This window comes from Neomonachus schauinslandi, chromosome X (genome assembly GCF_002201575.2).
Source record: "Neomonachus schauinslandi chromosome X, ASM220157v2, whole genome shotgun sequence".
In the NCBI taxonomy this organism is placed as follows: domain Eukaryota; kingdom Metazoa; phylum Chordata; class Mammalia; order Carnivora; family Phocidae; genus Neomonachus; species Neomonachus schauinslandi.
In genome coordinates, this window is record NC_058419.1 from 27,216,747 (window position 1) to 27,238,177 (window position 21,431).

The 21,431-nt window shown below is 40.7% G+C and overlaps 1 protein-coding gene across 1 annotated transcript in view; it reads right to left on the reverse strand.

Annotated features, from left to right (window-relative positions):
* Positions 1-21,431, reverse strand: part of GRIA3 (glutamate ionotropic receptor AMPA type subunit 3) — a 274,270-nt gene that overhangs the window by 135,983 nt on the left and 116,856 nt on the right. The window contains exon 4 of the mRNA XM_021686020.1: positions 4,714-4,901. Coding sequence (XP_021541695.1) covers positions 4,714-4,901 — 188 coding nt within the window. The remainder of the gene's footprint in view (positions 1-4,713; positions 4,902-21,431) is intronic.

Sequence of the window (21,431 nt, forward strand, 5' to 3'; positions counted from 1 at the left end):
GAATATGGATCCTCATCAAGTGGAGAAAATATCTGTGAAATGCTTGTTGTTTATCAATGCTTGTTGTAAACAAAGCTGTTCTAGGCCTCATCAGGATGCTTATCTCTTATAACCTCGGGTTGAATCTACTCTGCTTGCAAACCTCAGTCAGACCCAAGGCTGATGAGTGCAGTGATTCACAGCATTTGGAGTCAGACCCCCTGGATTCAAATTCTGGCTCCACCAGTTATTAGCTGTATGACCTCTATGTCTCAATTTCCGCATCTGTAAAATGGAGATAATATTCCCATCTACCTTATAGGGCTAATACGGGGATTAACTCACATGAGATATATAAACACACATATCTACATGCATTGATTAAAGTGGTATCTGGAACTTTGTAACCATCTAATACCTATTTGTTATTAAAAATGCCCGGTTGTCATAGGTGGCTCAAGGTTTTAATGCCTTTAATTAATTTAATTGATGCTGAAAAATCTAGTTAATTCTCAGATAGTCCTTGAGCTTATCAATCACTGTGTGTGACCCAGTATCACACTGGAGAGAAAAATAGAGAGGTCGCCTAACATGCTAAACTCATATTAGTGAAACCCGAGGCTAGCTCAGGTCTTAAACCCTGTTCTTATGTGAAGACCTTAGATTGAACTGATATCTTGGAAAATCCATGAAGACACTGTTCTGGAGCAACAGTCCCTCAATAACTAATTTTCACAAGCACGAAAACCTCCCCCTCGTGGACAAATAGCTACGGTTACCGGTTCCTGAGTGCCTACTGGGTACCAAACGCTGTGCCAGGTGCTCTCCACAGATCTTGTGCGATCCTCACAGCACATGAGGATCACGTGAAAGGAAGGGAGTGGGATGGTCTTTCAAGATGAGAAAGTTGAGCCTCAAAGAAATTAAGTCACTTTTTCAAAGTCATGCAAAAGAGAAGTAATAGAGCTAAGATTTGAAGTCGTGTCTATTTGATTCCCAGGCTGGTGTTTTATTCAACTGTACCACAAACAAAATCTTCCAAGAAGAAGGGATGCTAACACAACCTGTCTCATGGACTGGTAAGTCAGATAAATGTTCTATAAGGAACGTTGAAAGTAAGGGCTGGAGCAAAGGGGGAACAAACAGAGGGGAGGAACTGGATGGTGCCACTCTGTGTTGAGTGGAGAGCGAGGCCAGGAGCAGGCATAAGCCTATATAACATTTTTAATTCACTTGACCTAGGTCTAGCCATTGGCAACAGTGCTCTAGTGACCCCAATTGCTACACACACTTTGGAGTGAGCACTGTCTCTTTTGAGTGATGGCCTCATACTTTAGAAGGGCCCCTAATAGTGTTCATCTTGCTTAAATTGTTACCTTTAGAGACCTGACTTACTAACTTGGATGTTTCATTCTTAAAATGACTGTCTTTGAAGGGACAGAGTTCTCAAATGAAAGGAGCCTGAAGGATTGACCTGCTTCAGGATTCTGTCCTTAAGAAGTGTTCCTTTCACATCATCCACAATGAGGTGATTTTAGCCTGAAATATTTCCAGGGGAAATCATATATTCTGTATTTTTCCTGAGAGTAGCACATTGCCACATGTTGGTTTGGGCCCCCCCAAGTTTGCATATGCCATAATTCAAACAGGGGCTACGCTGAGATTTCCCTTTGAATTATCTGTGAAAAAAATAAAAACACGGTAAAGCCCGAAGGGGGATGTTTTTAAATTAAAGAGACAAACTTTTAGATATCCAATGGAGAGGCAACTTAAGAAATACCCTTATCTGTTCATTAAAATAAATCTTCTATAAGGATATTTACTTGTCAACAAACAGGATTAACTCAAGAATATTTGTCTATTCTTGAAAACAATCTTAAAACTAAGAGTGAAAAAAAAAAAAAAGGCAGAGTGAGTTGGCCAGTGCCTTCTTTATGATACCTCTTTATACTTGAGGATGGTGATGAAACTGCCTCTTGGTTCTCTTTCACCAGCCTAAACAACCCCAACCCCATGTAGTCTTTCCTCATAGGGCCCGTTTTCTAATGCTTTAATCATTTTTTGCTGCTCTTCTCTGGATCTTCTCCAATTGCTTTGTAAGTGTTTTTACAACATAACCTGATGAGCAAGCCTAATCTAGGATTTGGCTTTCACTAAATATTTAATAAATGACTTAGAAATTAATGAAGGTGGGTCAGTATAGGGGCAAGAGCACTGGACTAGGAGTCAGAAGACCTGAGTTTGCCATCATTCTAACCAGGATCTGTATAGTGAATTAGGATAAATTTGTCAAAAGAATGGTTAGGAACCAACGAGAAAAGTGACATCTCTGTATCTTAGCATTCAATTCATTTTTTTCAAATGTTTCCTCTAAAGAAACAGCATGTTGAATTTGTTGCTTAATTTAAATAATTTGTTTAATGAGAAATCTATTTTTATATATAAAAAAATTATGGCAAATTCATGATATCATCAGAATAGGTTTGAGCAGAGAGCCACTATCTTAAACCTTTAGAAAACGTGTGCTTTAATAATCTTATCATGTGGTGGCAGGCACTTTTTTGCCTCTCGATGGAAGCATTGCAAAATCACAGCAAAACTTACTGAAAATGTGCTGGTTCAATATTCATTCATTCATCCATCCATCCATTCATCCACCCATCTGTCAAACACTACATGCCAGGTACTTTCTTGGGCACTGGAGATATAACTGTGGCCACAAACGTGGCCCCTACCTCATAGTACTTATGGGCTAGGAGAAATTCCTTAAATGGCAGAGTAAACAATCATGAGTTGGTAGTTCTATAACAATTCTTTGAAAGAGGGAGAAAAAATAAGTGAAATGAACTCTTTAGCCTTACCTGGATGTTGCTAAAACTTTTCTTTGAACAATGTTCCCTGAAAAATTGTATGTATTTTGAGGGATACTGTGAATGTACATATAGAAGAAAGGAAGATAGAAAGTGATACATGAAAAGAGAGAATGGGCCTTTTGAATAATGTTAGTTTAGTTTTCCTGAAAGCGTTAGGTAATAATGACTATTTTTTTTTTCTATAGCAGTTTATGTCTCTCGGAGCAATTATACCAATCATGTGGGATAGAGCAAGTTTTATTTTCCCCATGATGTAGATGAGAAAACTGAAGCATAGGTATTTTAATTGCCCAAGACCCCATAGCTACATAAAATTCAGAGCTCTACCCACTGTGTTTTCTATTACATTATGCTGAAAAATCCCAGCCTCCAGTGTAAGACCCTATAAAACCCAGATGACTTAACCAAATGTGACATACTCAAGAAGCCAAAGTTCCTGATAACAGAAGAAGGAAAACAAAGTACAACAAGGAGGACGTTCCTGCACTTTAGGCTATTAAGTAGGTCACCCACTAAAAGGCTATTTTGGTATACAATTTTAGAGGGCATGTAGTACATACACCAGAATCACTGACCTGATTCTTCACTTTCAGGATCTAAGAAAATCAAAGGTTTTTTTTTTTTTTTTTTTTAGAAGGGAGGGGTGGATCATTTGGGTAGTTCAAGAGAACGTTAGTTGGGAAATTTGATTTAGCCAGGCTATGCTCTAGATTTCCTGTGAGATGTGATTTCTCTAGAGGTGATGCCTTTCTCAGGAAGGGGACTGCTTTGTATCTCCACGATGCAGGCTCAGCGATTTCTCTCTTCCTTCCTCTCTTTTTTTCTCCCTCCCTTTTCCCCTCCTTCTTTCCCCTCCTCTTCCCTTCCCTTCCCTATTTTTTTTTTTTTTGCATTCTCTTCTTATGGGGGCATATCTGACAAATTGTTAATATTTAATTTGCTATAAAAACAGCTCTCCCAGGCAATGGCTGCTCACTATAATTTCAATCTCCAAAGCTGTTTTGGCCCCCAGGTACACTGGGATCGAATTAGAATGGAAATGTTTCCCCTACAGTTTTGTTTATAGCAGCATAGGCACTCTGTTATTAACTGGAAAATTGAGACTTCTAAGGAAAATAATAAACTTTCACCACATTTCAATTTGACTCTTTATCCAAACAGAGTATCCATCTGGCTTAGGGTGAAACATTTCATCTAATATTTTTTAGTCTTAAATTTAAATATCCGAGCTTAGGAACGAATATATTTGGGCCCATTGAATTGTATTTTTCCTTCAGTCTAATTCTTTTTCAATTTGTTCACATTTTAAAAGCCCTAAACACTTTTTTTTTTCTCGTATGCCATCGTACTTAAAAAAGGGTCTAAATTACGTATACACATTCTGTCTCTCTCTGGAACCGGAGGGCTGTTCTGCAAAAATATCCACAAATTCGAACCTAGGGAAGATTGCCTTGACACTCTGCAAGTACGCGCCTGACACAAAACCCTTTCCTTCTGCCCTGCCTCATCCCTTGTCTGGTCGGTGCTGGGAGGAAGGTATAGAAAAGGAAGGGAATTACTTTGAAGCAATCAGTGATCTATGAAACGGAGGTGGGGAAGGGTGTGTTTATCTGATAGTTAGCATTAAATTGCAGAGACTTCCAGATTAATCATGGTATGCAATTTTCAACAGCTTAGATTGTGTTTTCTTTTCTTTTTTTTTTTCCCTGCAGCCACTGGGGAAGAAAAAAGATTAGAGAGACTATCAAAAACTGTTGGCCCATCTAGTCTGTTGGCTACTTAATTTATTAGCAGATATGGGAGCTGCCTGAGGTTGATGATTTAACATGTTGGCTGGGGCTGGAATAAATCTCAAATGTACCTGTTCCAAAATTGTGTTAATCCTTTCGACTTCGCAGTCAATCAGGTATCGCTTTTCCTGCCTCCTGTCCATTTCTTCAATGATGCGCCGGAATTCTTGGACGTCTTTTATGTTTCCCACAGACCTGGCTGTCACTTGCCAGTTGTTTTGCACTGCTGCTTCCATAATCGCTTGAAGAATGGAAAATCCTGGAAGAAGGAAGAACAGCGACGATGAGGTTTTTCTTTTTAAACTCTTCCTGTAGGTATTAAAGGTTCTACGGTGTTTTTATTACAGTCCGTTGGGTCCCTTTGAATCTTATCCCTGTGAAAAGCAGGCTTACTCATGACCCCAGACTTAACCATCCAGATAGTCGTCATCTCTATCTTTAATTTTTTTAAGATTTTATTTATTTATTTGAGAAAGGAAGGAGGGGCAGAGGGAGAGGGAGAAGCAGACTTCCTGCTGAGCAGGGAGCCCGATGTAGGGCTCGATCCCAGGACCCCGGAATCATGACCTGAGCCCAAGGCAGACGCTTAACCGACTGAGCCACCCAGGCACCTTCTATCTTGCTTTAAAGGAAGATTCTACAAACCAGGCTGGGTGTTCAATCAAGCCCAGATGCAAGCAATCACAGCTGAATTATATAGTACCTAACCGTTTTGATTGACATGCATTATCAAAACATCTATGGAATGAATGCCAAAGCTTTTTCCTTGTTTCTGGCCTCAGTGTTTCCTATTGCAGCTCACGTCTTTCATCTTCCACTAAACATTCTTTGGAACGAGACATAGCGTCAGTAGAGATAGAACTTTATAACATGGGTGATTCTTACATGGATATGACTATCCAACAAGATAAATTATGTCTCCCAAGTAAAAGAACTAAGAAAACCTGACAAAGACAGTTTCTAACAAAGATATCATATATATATGATATCATATATATATATATCCTTTGATCCCATCATTATGAAAAAGTTCAATCATGTTAAGTCTTCCTCAGTTCTTCCCCTTTTTAAATTAAATTTACCAGGGATTCTTGGTTCCTTTTTAGTTAATTTACATCTGACAACTATTAGCTACTAACACCCTGGATCTATGCTGAATGGGAAAGACAGAAAAGATGTGATGCTTGAGTTCTGTGTAACCCTTTTGGAGGTAGGGTTTGAGAAGTTGGGAAGAGCAGTATATCTTAAAGTATGAGCCACAGAATAGCACAGGGTTTTCTATGCACTGGTCTTTTCAAGTACTTACGTCTCTAGTATTATATCATGTCTATATTTTTGCTTCTGGTAGGAATCTGTAATCTGAGTATAATTTCATCAAGTACGGACATCATTTTATTGGGAGCTGGTCAAAAGCAGCTCCCTTCTTCCCATAAATTTAAATTGTTTTCCATTTATATTTAGGCAATAACTAATGGAAATGGGTAATGGGAATGATTTGCAAAGCCAGAATGATCTGCGGCATGACCATTTGGCCACTGGAGCAGTAGAGGATGGAGGAAGATCGTGGTGCCCTTTGAACACATTCCAGGACCCGTCCTGTAGTGTAAGCAAGCTACGGTTGGGAATCTTCATCACTACACTATAGAAAATGTATTGACATTTGGAGAGCACGTGTCAGGGAGATGGCAGCAGTGACTCAGCCGGTCATTATGACTCCTTTGTGTGCTGGGTGTATGCAGGAAGAAGATCGCAAATGAGACCCAAGCACTTGGTAATTTCCAAATGAGCAATTTCAGCATAGGAGCTCAAAATTACAGATCAGAGTAAATTACCATTGCTTTAAATGTTAATTCTTACTCTTTTTAAACCAACCACGCATATTTATTTCTCAGATTTACATTTTCGTGTGGGTTTTCTGTGTGCTCTCTGCTTCAGTGGGAGTTGAGGGCACACGGTGGGCCAAAGCACGGGATTAAGAAATAAACAGGAAGAAGGAGATTAAAGTATTTGAAACTCTTTCTTAAGCAGTGTACAATAAGGTCTCATTATTTTGAATCCTACTAATTAAAAATTTATGAAATTCAGCAAGGACTAGTTTGAATTTTACTTCTGTACTATTTATGAAGAGTGTATTATTGGCTGAATAATAATGGAAAGGAAATGACATCAGGGAGGCTCTGATATGTTTAAAAGACCCTTTAACAAAAGACAAATTTTTTTGTGTATTGAGTCAAAATCTACATTTTTTTAAAATGATTTTATCTATTTGAAACAGAGAGAGAGAGAGATAGCAAGAGAGAACACGAGCAGAGAGGAGAGGGAGAAGCAGGCTCCCTGCTAAGCTAGGAGCCCGATGCGGGACTTGATCCCAGGACCCCAGGATCATGACCTGAGCCGAAGGCAGATGCTTAAATGACTGAGCTACTCAGGCACCCCGTCAAAATCTATATTCTTATCATTTCTATTTGCTAGTCCTATTCCACCACTTGGGGTGACGGACAAGTTTAATCTCTTTTCTGTATGACAGTCCACATTTTTTAATGACAGTTAACATATCTCCCCTTATTTTTCTTTTCTTCAGACTAAAGATGTCCCAATACTACAACAGTTACTTTTATAACATGATGATAATTTCCCTCACTGTTCTGTCTCTCTCTTATGGATATTTGTCAATATTTTATTGACCTTGATAAATCAGATGTGATCTGACCAGTGCGGATGACAATGGGATTATTGCCTGCTTTGATTTGGGCTGTTATTTTGGCAGCCTAGGGTTGCTAATATTTTTATTTATTTATTTAAAAAGATTTTTTAAGGATTTTATTTATTTATTTGAGAGAGAGAGAGCACCAGCCAGAGAGCACAAGCAGGGGGAGTGGGAGAGGGAGAAGCAGGCTCCCCGCTGAGCAGGGAGCCCGATGTGGGACTCAATCCCAGGACCCTGGGATCATGACCTGAGCTGAAGGCAGACTCTCAACCGACTGAGCCAGCCAGGTGCCCCAGGATTGCTAATATTTTTAAATTGCCACATTATACTGTTAATTGACACCACCCTTGGATTCAACTAAAGCATGTCGGTTCTCTCCAGAAAAGCTTTGCTATGTAACGACTCACCATGTATCAAAATTTGTTCCATTCCAACCTGCTTCTGTCTTCCTCTCTTTAATTGCTCACCCCATACCAGTCTGTACTTCTTCCCCATTTTTACATTAGCTCAAATCTGGAAGATGGTTTTGCACATTTATCCAGTACTCTCATTGTTACCTGCTCAAGGCAACTATACCTGATGTGTCTCTTTTTCTGCTACCTGTAGACCTTTGTGGATGACTCTCCTCCCCCATGAAGCTTCCCTAACTGACCTCTCATTCATTTCTCCAGAGACGAGTAGACTTAAATGCAAGGGAAATCAGTTCCAAACAATAAAGAATCTGGTTGGAAGAACTGTATGACAGGCGTTTAAAAATTCCAAATAAAACTGGATAAATAAATTCTAGTAGAGACGCTTGGAATGCTATGCTGCTGTAAAAAAGATGGCCCAATCTCTAGATAATAGAAGAAAGGACTTCTGCCAAAATTTTATGGAGAAAAGAAGCTGAGAATAGCACTTACACTATAATTCTATTTTTGTAAAGAAAAGCCCCACCTATTTGTATATGTGTCGAAAGAATGCAAAGGAGGTGGGAGTGGTTATCTCTGAGGTTTAGGATTCCCAAGAACTTCTACTTGCACCACCCCTTATTTACGGAATGTTGGACTATTTTACGAGAAGCAGGTATTATTTTCTGTAAGTACAAAAACAATAAAGATGAAAAAATATGACTCATGCTGGCCTCTCCGAGCATAAGCTGCTGGAAGACACAGGTGACAGGTGAGCGCAGCTCTGTGCGCTGCCCGCGGCCGTCAATGAGCGGCCTCTTAATAAACACTGATTTTATAGATCTTTGTGTACTTTTGGTCTTTGAATCATGTGAGTGTCTTACCTATTCAAAAATTGGGAAAGCCCCTGAGTTTTTAATGAGCTGGGCTCTGGGGCCTCCTGAGCGATGAGCCTTGCTCGTAAGTCAGCACTGTGGCTGCATAGGGCGGGGTCTTCCACTTGCAGAGTCTCCAGGTGGCTGCCAGAGCACATGGCCACGTACTTGACAGCCCTGGGGGCCATGATCACCTCAATTTAGTACATATCCATGAGTAACCACCCCAAGCTCTTATTTGTTTTTGTACCTAATTTATGACGGTTTGACTGTTCCCCGTTGCAGCTGCCCGAAGAGAGTAAGTAACGAGTTTGAGGGTGGGGGAAAAAAAAAAAAAGAGAAAAGTTCATCTCTGGAGGCAGAGCCAAGGCAGGCGTTGGTGCTTGTAGGAGGTGAGGTGCTTAACAAAGCACCTTTGTAAAAATAAGCCTGCTGTTTTAGCAGCTTTAGAATTGTCCTCCACTCTGTGTGAGCTTTAGCATGCCCAACTGAAAGCTACTTCCGTTTGAGCAGCAAATTCTCTCATCTTGATTCCAGACCCCTGTTGCTGTCCACCTTCTTTTTCTTCCTCATTTTATTTTATCTTTTAAAAAGGATTTTATTTATTTATTTGAGAGAGAGAGAGAATGAGTGATGGGGAGAAGGAGAGGGAAAGGGAGAGAGAGAGAGAGAGAAGCAAACTTTCCACTGAACAGGGAGCCCGATGCGGGGCTCGATCCCAGGACCCTGGGATCATGACCTGAGCCGAAGGCAGATGTGTAACGACTGAGCCACCCAGGCGCTTCTTCCTCGTTTTAAAGACTGGGAGTTACCACATAGGTAACCGGGTGAATGATGGATTGTCGTCAGCCTTCAACCAAGATAATGCAGGAGCAGGACAGCAGAGGCACAGCTAGGTGACTATGGATGAAGAACCAGGCCCCACCTATGACCAGCTCAATCCTACTGGACTGGTCACTGGGCTACTCTTGCTAAACAAGGAAGCCATTGTGGGAAAGGCGAGTGTAGGGATGCTGTGCTGTACCACCAGATACCCCTTCAGCACCGAAGGGCTTATTCCTTCAGCTTCTGGAAAGGTTGTTGGCTGAAGAAAGCTGCCTAGCTTCAAGTCATGCCCCCGACCCAGAACAGCCTGCATCCAGTGACCGCTTGTTACAGGGTATAAAGGCCCAACCCCTTCTCCCCAGATGGGATAACTCTAAAGGGCCCTCCCAACTTCAGAGCTCCCTGAAGGGTAGGCGGAGGCCTTGTTAGGACAGCACCACAGCCCAGCTCCTCCTTCTGCCCAAACCAGCTTCCTTCTTTTTCTTCCACAAGTGTTGGTAGTGAAGATACTCCCCGAGAAACTTTAGCTTGCTGATCTCCATCTCAGAAGCTGCTCCCAGGGAATTCAATCTGTGACTATTGGGTTGACCTAATGGCAGGGATGGCAGCAGATACAAAAGTATCTCAAATCTACAATTGTCAAAATCATTTTCACAGGGGGAAAGAAGGTCAGGATTTTGTTCACTATACAAACGAAATGAAAAACTGCTCCATGCTGAACAAATTTAGTATTTGATCTAAAAACAGAAGAACGATAAACTTGCCCGTCCTCTGTCCCATTCTCTCAGCACTCTGTCCTTTTCCAGGTGCCAGTGTAAGAATGGCCTATGGCTTTAATGTGTTGCCCCTCCAGCTAACACAGTTGCATCTTAACAGTGGCCTTCACACAAGCCAGTTTGGAAGGAAAGGAAAAGAATGTTGAGCATTGTTTTGGGGTCTGCCTATCTCATGACGTCATTTACATGATGGCTCTGAAAGTTGGTGATGTGCTTTATGATCCTCAGGCTACAGCATTTAACAAATGAACAGCTGGTAGCTGGTGGGTATCTCCAAGGCCGGTCGAGTGTGGGGTCAGGTCCATCCTGCCTGTTACTCAACTGATTTCAGCTGAAGGAAGCATTACTCTATTTTTCTGCATCTTTACTTACCTCTGTGGCTCTCGACTCTGGCTGCACGTTATAATCACTTTGGAAGCTTTAAAAAAATGGATACCCAAGCCTCACCCTGGATCCAGGCTTTGTTTTATTTTGTTTTAAATTCCCTGGGTGATCCTCATGTACAACCAGGGTTGAGAACTGTTGACCTATTCTAATGGCTACCCAATACAGTGAGGTATGTGGAAGCAGATTTCTTTCCTTTTTTTAAAAAAGATTTTAATTAATTAATTAATTTATTTATTTGAGAGAGAGAAAGAGAACAAGTCGGGGGAGGGAGAGGGACAAGCAGACTCCACACTAAGCGAGGAGCCCAATGTAGGGCTTGATCTTAGGTCCATGAGATAATGACCTGAGCTGAAATCAAGAGTTGGATGCTTAACTTACTGAGACACCCAGGTGCCCCAGAATCAGGTTTCTTCTTAGTATCCTTCATGACTGGTGGAAAGGTTCTGGGTGAGAAAAGCATGATCCAAGAAGAGATATATACCCTCCAGAAATAAACAAACAAACGTACAAAGGTGAGAGGGGAAGGCTCAGGCCAGGGTTATGAATTGCTTCTTCCTGTGGTAGATGAGGAATCTGGGAACATTGAGTATGTGGGAAGCAGACCCTAATGTGTTCAAAGCACTTTACAAATGTCTTTGCTCTTCTGAGGTAGCATCTGTGTTTTTCTTTCTAAGTATAAAACTAATATGTGCTCATTTTGGACATTTGAAAAGACACAAAAAGTATCAAAAATAAAATACAAGTATAAGTGACTCTGTTCCTTAAGGATAACCACTGTTAATATTTGATGTGTTCTTTCCATTTTATTTTATATAAATATACCACATGCACTTTTTTTTTTAGTAAAATAGACTGTACTATTTGTGTCTTGTCTTTATTTTTTATTTTTTAAAAGATTTTATTTATTTATTTATTTATTTGATGGAGAGAGAGACAGCGAGAGAGGGAACACAAGCAGGGGGAGTGGGAGAGGGAAAAGCAGGCTCTCCACTGAGCAGGGAGCCCGATGCGGGGCTCGATCCCAGGACCCTGGGATCATGACCTGAGCCGAAGGCAGCCGCTTAACGACTGAGCCACCCAGGTGCCCCTGTGTCTTATCTTTAAAAAGCTACCATTGGGGCGCCTGGGTGGCTCAGCTGTTTAAGCGGCTGCCTTCGGCTCAGGTCATGATCCCAATCAGGCCCCGCATCGGGCCCCCTGCTCAGCGGGGGGTCTGCTTCTCCCTCTCCCTCTGCTTTCCCTCTGTTTGTGCTCTCTTTCTGTCAAATAAATACATAAAAAATCTTAAAAAAATAAAAAGCTAACATTGTATCTTGAACATCGTTTATGTTATTAAATGTTTTCAGACATGATTTTAATGGCTACATAATATTCCATCCCTTAGACATATTTATTTAATCATTCCCCAATATGAAAATTTCAATTGTTTCTAATCTCTCCCTATTACAAATAATGCTGTGATAACAACATTCATATAGCATCTCTAATTATTTCCACAGGATAAACGTCTAGAAGTAGTAATATCAGGTCAAACATTTATGGACATTTTTAAGGCTTTTCATACATATTGCCAAATTGCCCTCCAGAAAGGTTGTACCACTTTATGTCCCCATCAGCAGAATACAAGAGTACTTGTCTCTCTGCCCTTTTGTTAGCACTGAATAAGACATGTGACCATTTGATAGGGAGATATAAAAATATTCCCTTTCTTATTAGCATTTCTTTGATTGTTAGTAAAGTTAATGATTTAAAAAAATTTTTGTGTCCATGTTTATTCCTTCTTTTGATAATTTCCTGTTTATTTCCTTTGTTCAGATTTCTACTGTGATATTAATGGTGTTCTTTTTTTTCTTTTTTAAATTATTTTTATTATTTTTTTTAAGTAGGCTCTATGCCCAACGTGTGGCTCGAACTCATGACCCTGAGGTCAAGAGTCGCATGCTTTACTGACTGAGCCAGTCAGGCGCCTTGATGGCTTTCTTATTGATTCATAACAGTCCTAATATATTAATGATATTAAGTGTCTGTACTATATGTCACATATATTTTAATTCAGTTTATTTGACATTTAATGTTGTCTGTGACATGTTTTAATGAACAGAAGTTTAACATTTTATGAAATTAATATTCTTGTTCATCAAAAAATTACGTGAGATAAAAAGAGCAAATGAAAATTTCTCTTCTGCTCTTATTTTAGTGTTCACCTGAGCTTTAAACCTAAAACTTATGTGAACCACTCTCCTCATTTCTCACAGCTTCTTTGGTCTCCATGGAATTTCAGGTAAATTTTTCTAGTATATTTTGGCAAAGTAAGTGAATGGGGGAAGCTACATATGGAATATGAAGATGGTTTCTGAGATACAAGTGAAGAGCAGAAAAATGGAGGCAGAGGAAAGAGGTGAGAAGCCCAATTCAGTTATTTTGGGTTATGTTTTGTCATATCTAAGAAACCTGATATTCAAAGATCTGAACTCAAACCCAATACTTCAGGGTATGTTTATTCATATTACAAACGTACTTTTCTTTTAAGATTTATTTATTTATTTATTTATTTATTTATTTAGAGAGCATGGTGGAGGGGAGGGGCAGAGGGAGAGGGAGACTCCTCAAGTAGGCTCCCACGGAGCACAGAGCACATGGGGCTCCATCTCACGACCCTGAGATCATGACCTGAGCCGAAATCAAGAGTCAGATGCTTAATCGACTGAGCCAGCCAGGCACCCCAAAAATGTACTTTTCTTTAAAAAGAATTCATGGAAAGATTCCGATAGACCATTTGAATCTACATTTTGTCATTTTGTTGTTGTCTGTTTTGTTTTAACTTGATTTAAACACATTTGGTTTCTACCAAAATCAATATAGTGGTTGTCTACATTTGAGATGTTAATGCAGAAACTCTTTTGTGTATGAGGAGCTCAGGATGGGAAGATCAAGAACCCCTCTGTGTTTGCATATGGATGTCAGTCTGTGGATTTTATGGAACAGGATAAAAACAAATATTCACCCACGCCCAGCCCAATTTACCCTTAGCGAATTAAGATTTCCCTGAGGTCTTCATGCCTCATAATTGTGTTTGTTTAAGTTTCCCTTTAATTAAGAACTGACCCTCTGCAAATCTTCTCTTCCTTGCAGCTGCATTATTAGGATGGGAACTTAGCTAATTTGGGAGTCAGTGAACAGAAGGTGCCCCCCCCTCCATGTCCCGGTTCTATGTCCTTTTCCTCTTTCCCAGTACAAATCCTCCCTCCACACCAACCCCTTTACTCATACTAGACTGCCCGTGACAGATTAAAGCTTAATTGTGACCTCTTCCATGAAAGATTTATGTTTTAAAGTAGAGTCAAAGCCTGAAAGTAAAGGGGCAAACTCTAATGGAGAAATTGTAGACAATAGTAAGCAGGAGGTATTGTTTGGCAGCCTGAGGTATTCCTAAGACCCAAATATCCCCCTCGAAGTGGCAACTACTGACAAACTACTTGTCAAGTTTAAAGTTGGCTCTGAAATGGGCGGTGCATGTAATCCTGCCTTTCCATTTTTCTTTTTCATCCTAGTCTTCATTATGAACTTTCTCTCCTTGCTGGTGAATTACATTCTCCTCTAGTCTCCTCATCATAAGCTGAGAGGGCACCATAGAGATACACCCAGATAGATAGTGTTGTTGAGTGAAAGTAAACTTGGTTTACATTGTCAGCTGAGAGGAAATTTAGAAGACCATCTGGAGTAGATTTGCTTAATGTCTGGAAAAAACAGAACAGGCAAGCTTTCTGATCCTCAACCACACAAGGTCTGATAGAAAAAAAAATAATAAAGAAACAAAAGCAAAAATTAAAAAATGGGATTACAACAAACTAAAAAGCTTTTGCACAGTGAAAGTAACCATCATCAAAATGAAAAGGCAACCTATTGAATGGAAAAAGATTTTTGCAAATCGTATAGCCAACAAGGCATTAATATCCAAAATATATAAAGAACTCATACAACTCACCACCAATGAAAACAAACAATCTGATTAAAAAATGAGCAGAGAATCTGAAAAGACATTTTTTCAAAGAATACAGATGGACAACAGGCACATGAAAAGATGTTCAGCATCAGATTGTTAGGGAAATGCAATTGAAACCGCAATAAGATATCACCTCACACTGGTTAGGTTAGAATGGCTTTTATCAAAAAGACAAGGGGCACCTGGTGGCTCAGTTGGCTAAGTGTCCAACTCTTGATTTTGGCTCAGGTTGTGATCTCAGAGTTGTGACATCGGGCCCTGCGTTAGGCTCTGTGCTGGGCGTAGAGTCTGCTTGAGATTCTCTCTCTCTGTCCTTCCCCCTGCTCAAGCTCTCTCTCTCTAAAATAAATAAATAAAATCTTAAAAAAAGACAAGAAGCAAAAAGTGTTGGAGAGGATGTGGAGGAAAAGGAACCCTCATGCACTGTTGGTGGGAATGTAAATTGGGGCAGCCACTGTGAAAAACAGAATGGAGATTCCTCAAAAAATTAAAAATAATCATATGATCCAGTAAGTCCACTTCTGGATATTTATCTGAAAAATAGAAAAAGGCTGATTCAAAAAGATACATGCACCCCTGTGTTCACTGAAACATTATTTACAACAGCCAAGACATGGAAACAACCTAAATGTCCATCAATGGATAAAAAAGATATGGTATAGGGATGCCTGGGTGGCTCAGTCGGTTAAGCATCTGTCTGCCTTTGGCTCAGGTCATGATCTCAGGGTCTTGGGATTGAGCCCCACCTCGGGCTCCCTGCTCAACAGGGCATCTGGTTCTCCCTCTTCCTCTGCCCCTCTCCTCCACTCATGCTCTCACTCTCTCTCAGATAAATATATAAAATATTTTTTAAAAAGATATGGTATATATGCACATATATGTATGTGTATATATATGTATCCATCTATCTATCTATCTATCTATATATGATAGAATATTACTCAGCCATAAAAAGAATGAAATCTTATCACTAAAACAACATGGATGGACCTCGAAGGTATTATGCTAAATGAAAGAAGTCAGACAGAGAAAGACACTCATATATGGAATTTTAAAAAAGTGAAACAAGTGAAGAAACAAAACAAAAACAAACTCACAGACACAGAGAACAGATTGGTGGTTACCAGAGGGGAAGGGAGGGGTGGAGGGTGGGCAAAAAGAGCAAAAGGGGTCAAATGGTGATGGATGGTAACTAGACTTTTACTTGTGATCAGTTTGTAGTGCACACAGATAATGACTTATAATGTTGTACACCTGAAACTTATATAATATTATATACCAATTTTACCTCAATTAAAAGAAAAGAAATCTAAAAAAAATAGAAACAACTGAAAGCAACTGGAATTTGGATTAAAGGGGATACTACAATTCTTGGGCACAATTCTTTCATGTTTCTATTTGGTATCTAGGTAATTGTCCTGGGATGGACTGCCTGCAATGCAAACTCATAGAGGGTCCAAGTCATCTCAAAGCTGCTCTGGGGACTGCTGTGCACTTAAAAGATGTCATGTGGTGATTGATTGTGCCCATTGAGAGGCTTCTTATTTAGCATTTCCTCACTTGGCTTTTAATCCCCTTGAAATCAGTAATTTTCAGTACTCATGTGACTGAATCTCCTAGTAAAGCAAGTGGTGAGTGGCCTGGGTGTTAGCAGGCACTTTATGGGCAGCTGGAGGAGAGCTGACTATAGATGTCAACCAAATAATGCACTAGCCAGCTCTGGTTGAGTGGGGTGGTGGGAAGGCTTTTCACATGATTAAAAGGGGGCCCCACTTATGGGTTGGGGGAAGAAGTGCTACCAATCAGCCACAGTATATCTTCTCCCCAAGCCCAAGCTATTCCAAATAGAACCTAGTGGCCACAATAAAGATAACCCCTTACCCTGCCATCCCTCCTCCAGCAGGGGAGGAATTCTGAATGGATTCCCAGAAGTGGGTGTATTTTGCATTAAGCATCCACATTATGGGCTTCCCTTTGGACACAGTAGTTTATAGTTTACATTGTGGCTTGTGCCTATGGAGAAGTAAGGTGAATTGACTGAGGTGGGACTTAAGCTCAGAAAATATGTGCTTGCCTTTTATTAAGAAAAAGATTTCTTACCAGGAGAGTGACTTCTCTGGAAACATTCTTTGACATTCTTAATTTTGAGAAGGCAAGGCTAAGCCAAACCTCTTAACATTCCCGAGTTTTGGGGGTGAGGCATGGATGCTGGCTACCAGCAAGGAAGAGAGGAGGTCGAAAGTGAAGGCAGATTTATGTCAAAGATGAAAGGGGTCTGGATGTGACTGGAAAGGACTGTGGCTTATTCTGCCTGGAAGTGCAGAGATTTCTTGATCCTGATACAATTGGAAGGCTGTCAAAGGTAATATTAAGGGCAAGCTTTTGCCTAGAGGATACAGACGGGCTAAAGATACAGTCCTAAGGACAACAGAGAGCACACTTTTCCTTTAAGAAACTTTCCTTTGACTTAATCCTGTGGTCTAAAAACTGCTTGGGAAACATCCAAAGTGGGATGTTCAGAACTTACAAGGTAAATAAGCATTTGCATGTGCCCTCTCAGACTAAAAAAAGAAACACACACATAAAAACATCACCAAGATCAACTCATTTTGATTAGTTGTTTTCTTTCAATTGAGTTTTTCCAATGGGGATATGACAGTGGATTTAACAGTATGTGGAGGGTTAGAGGCTAGTGTTTCATCTCGTGCAGGCCTTGGGCTCCCAGAAGAGTGGCTGAATCTTGCCTGAACTGTAGAGAAGTTAGGTTGTCTGAGATGGCCAGGATTCTCCCAAGTCTCTTAGCATTCTCAAATATGAGAGCCAGAATTTAGCGATGGTCCCATCTCTTCATTGTACAAATGAGAAACGGGAGTCTAGAGGGAGAAAATGGTTTATCCAGTGGTGGATCCCAACTTGACAATGACCACAACCCTTTTCTTGTTTTAACTTTCAATAGTAATGTGAAATGATGTTTCTGTTGTGTTTTCTGGATAAAGGTTCATTTTGGTATTGAGTAAAAGTTAAAATCCAACCGGAAAATTTTTGTGGGTATTGCATGTAGCTTTGCCTATAAGACTTCGGTGACTCCCTTAAGGGCTGTGCTCCTCTTTGCTTCAATACCTTTGCAAGGAGGAGCCAGGGATTCTACAGGTAAGTTTGTGTATTAGAGCATCTCTTCCTCCTCAAATCTAACTGGGACTCCCCTTTGGTGCTGTGGCCCATTCTAATCTACACAGGCTTTGAAACTCGTGGCTTGATTCATCCTGCCTAATCACACAGTCCTCATGCAGGACACAGCTTTCTCCAGCATCTTCAATTTCTAGTGACTTACTATGGCTGCCCTCCACACCTAAAAAAGCCTCACTTCCATCCCATCAGCCGCTCATTCATTAAAACTCAGCTCAACACATATCTCATCAAACAGCTCACCTGATTGAGATGGTGGGGAAATGAAGGTTCCATGCTCTCACACCCATCCTCTATTTGCTTGAGAATCTTAGACTACAGAAGGTGAACACTATCTCTCAGGAGTTATGGTTGAATGCCACCTTTAAGCCATTGCTGGAATAACAGATTTTTTTTTGAATTATCAGATATAAATTTTCATTCTCATTCCTCAGATTTTTAAAGATTTTATTTATTTATTTTAGAGAGAGAGAGAAGGCAAGCGGTGGGAGCAGGGGGAAGGCAAGGGAGAGGGAAAGAATCTCAAGCAGACTCTGAGCTGAGCACAGAGCCCGATAAGGGGCTCGATCCCACCACCCTGAGATCATGACCTGAGCCAAAACCAAGAGTCGGACGCTCAACCGACTGAGCCACCAGGGTGCCCCTAATTCCTCAGATTTTATTTATTTATTTTTAAAGATTTTATTTATTTATTTGACAGAGAGAGACACAGCGAGAGAGGGAACACAAGCAGGGGGAGTGGGAGAGGGAGAAGCAGGCTTCCTGCAGAGCAGAGAGCCCGATGCGGGTCTTGATCCCAGGGCCCTGGGATCATGACCTGAGCTGAAGGCAGATGCTTAACGACTGAGCCACCCAGGTGCCCCAATTCCTCAGATTTTAAGTTGAACTGCTTTTACTTTCCCTGCCAAGTTTGGGACAGGAGTATAAATTCACATTGCCTACTTTGGGCTCAGCACTGTGCTAAGCCCTTGTACACATTATTACATCTAATCCTCCCAACAATTCTAGGCAAAGTAGTTATCCCCAATGAACAGATGAGGAAACTGAGCCTCAGAGAGGTATGTGTTTATAAATAAATGCACATAACAAGTATATTTTGGAGCTGGGATCCACACCCAGGCCTGGCTTCCAAGCTCACACTCTCCTTTCTCCTCATCAGTGGCTGAAATTACTCCAACATGTGCACTTGTTCATGGACTATGGAGTCATACATTTTTCTACATATTTCTTCATGACAGAGAGGACTTTAAAACACATTGTTGTATAACTACCTGAAGACACCCAGGATTTTTCAGGCCTTCTAGGATGCATGCCGCGCAATCAACTGTAAGTGAATGCTTAACAGGAACACAGTCAGGGTTCTCTGGATAATGGCATATCGCTCATCAGTTAATCACCACCTTTGGAGTTGAGCTGGAGTTACTAGATTGGGTGGGTTTTTATCGTTGCTTGTGCCCTTATTTATTTCTCACACTGTCTCAGATGCCCCCTGCCTCCAAAGTAGCTGTTTTTTTCTGACTTCCTTATTTCTGTCAAATTTCCTAGTTATCAAATCTGAGCATTATCTGTGACTCTTCCATTGTCTTAAGCAAACATGAAGTGAAACTAATTCATCCTTTCTGTGTCTTCACCTTTCTTTATATTCCCATGACTACCAGCTATTTTAAAGTTATTACTGGTATTTGCTTGGGCTGTGCAAACAGTCCTTCCCCTTCTGTCCAAGCTGCTCACTAAGACCGGCTTTCACGTTCTCATTCTTTTGATTATATAATAGCCATACTCATTCTCAAAAACCTTCAAAAGTTTGTCTTTGCCTCTAGGATAAAGTTCAGAGGAGGTATTATAAATGTTTCCACTTGCTTGCAATCTAGGATTTACCTTCTAAGAAAATCTTGAGTGGCTCATTAACTGGGTGAGCTTGTGGTTGTTCCTTTCCCATTCTGGGACTTAGTTTCCTCAATATTCTATTTTGAGGGGTCCCTTAAGAACTGTATTCTATAGGTACTGTCAGACAGTTTGGAGAGGGTGGATCAAGAAGATTCTATTCTGCTAAGAGACAAACGGAGGCTAGGACTTAGAGGAAAGGAAAGATAATCTGAAAGAGGGACGGTGAGTAAAGATCTTTATAAAAATGTCTGTTCACTTACCCTCATTGTTGCTAATTAGTGTTTCGCTTGGAAATGGACACTTTAGCTCGAGCTATGAGTGTGAGGTTAAGAGGTGCAAACAAAGCCAGCCTCACCATTAAACCCCCCTTGTTTTGCCACCCATGGCACAAATTACTAAGAAGGTTGGCTGGCCAAGATGTAGGGAAAATAGAGACCCATGGACAAAAAGGAGGCTAACTGGCCCTAGCAGCAGTCAAAGTCATGGCCTGGGTTTCATTTAGCCGGGGGATCTACCTCACTGAGTTAATGAGTTGCAAATGACAAACAACTCTTACGGTTATGACTGAATTAAGGAGTGCTTCAGCAAACTAGAATCTGGGAGGTTTACAGAGGGAGAACCCTGAATCACTTACAGTTAAGATGCTGACTCTAGTGATGGACTGCTGGGAACCGGCACTGGCGAGGAATTTATTTGAATAAAATGAATCTAATTAGGAACCATGTAGCTAGTCATCATAATGATTGGGTTAGTGGAGGGACTAGTCAACCATGCCCCAAAAGCTTCTGTGCTCATTGAGGCAAAGTGCTCAGTGACAGAACTTAACAAAATGGCTAAGTGAGTTCCTCTTGGCTGGAAATTTGATCCCACTGGCCAGTGGGCTAGGTCTATGTATCATTTTGAAGGAGAGGTGGAGTTGTAGGGTCCTATGCAGATGAAAGTATTTATTAAGTCCTCCAGGAGAGTTAAGTAACCGGCATAGGAGGGCAGGGACAGTGGACAAGAGGAAAACAGTTAATGATGAATATTTTGGCTTGGAGATCCTACCGGAGCCAGCAATGAGCCAGTCCAGCAGTACTTGTTCCCAGGCAGCTACTGGGGAGGGTAGATATGGGACCATTCTGGATCCTCAAGTAGGCCTACTTTTAAAACCATCTTAAATTTGCCAGTGTATTTTAAAACATTGCTTGACAACTCCCTTAGGCCATAAAACATGTTTATATTTTGGCTCAAAACCACATAATCATAATGCTCTGGAATCTTCTTAGGGGAATCTTCCCATCTGCAGTGTTTAGCTCTGCAAATATCAATGTAATAGAGCATCCCCTAAACCAAATACAGTGTTCTTTAAGGTTTATTTTGAGTAAAGAACACAATCAGCCACAAAGCTAAAGAAGAAAGGATTCAGGAATTACTTTAGGAGAGAACCAAGGCGATGTGTTTCTCCAGCAAATTTATGTTTTAACAACCCCAGGAGTTATACACCTTGTGCCTCAGGGGAGAAATGGGCTTGCTCTGTCCAGCCTGCTATTGATGCACTAATGACATCTGGGGCCTCCTCTAGGGGTACATTGCTCTCCACTGAGGAGCTAAATAGTGCAAAAGGCATATTTCCTATAAACTCAAAGCTGTGGCAACTGCCCAGCTTAGCTGGCCCCACTTGGATAGAAGATCATTTTTTTCAGCATGAAATAAATGGATTGTGCCTTGGATGATGTATCTGCTTCCATTGTCTTAACCACTGATGCAGATCA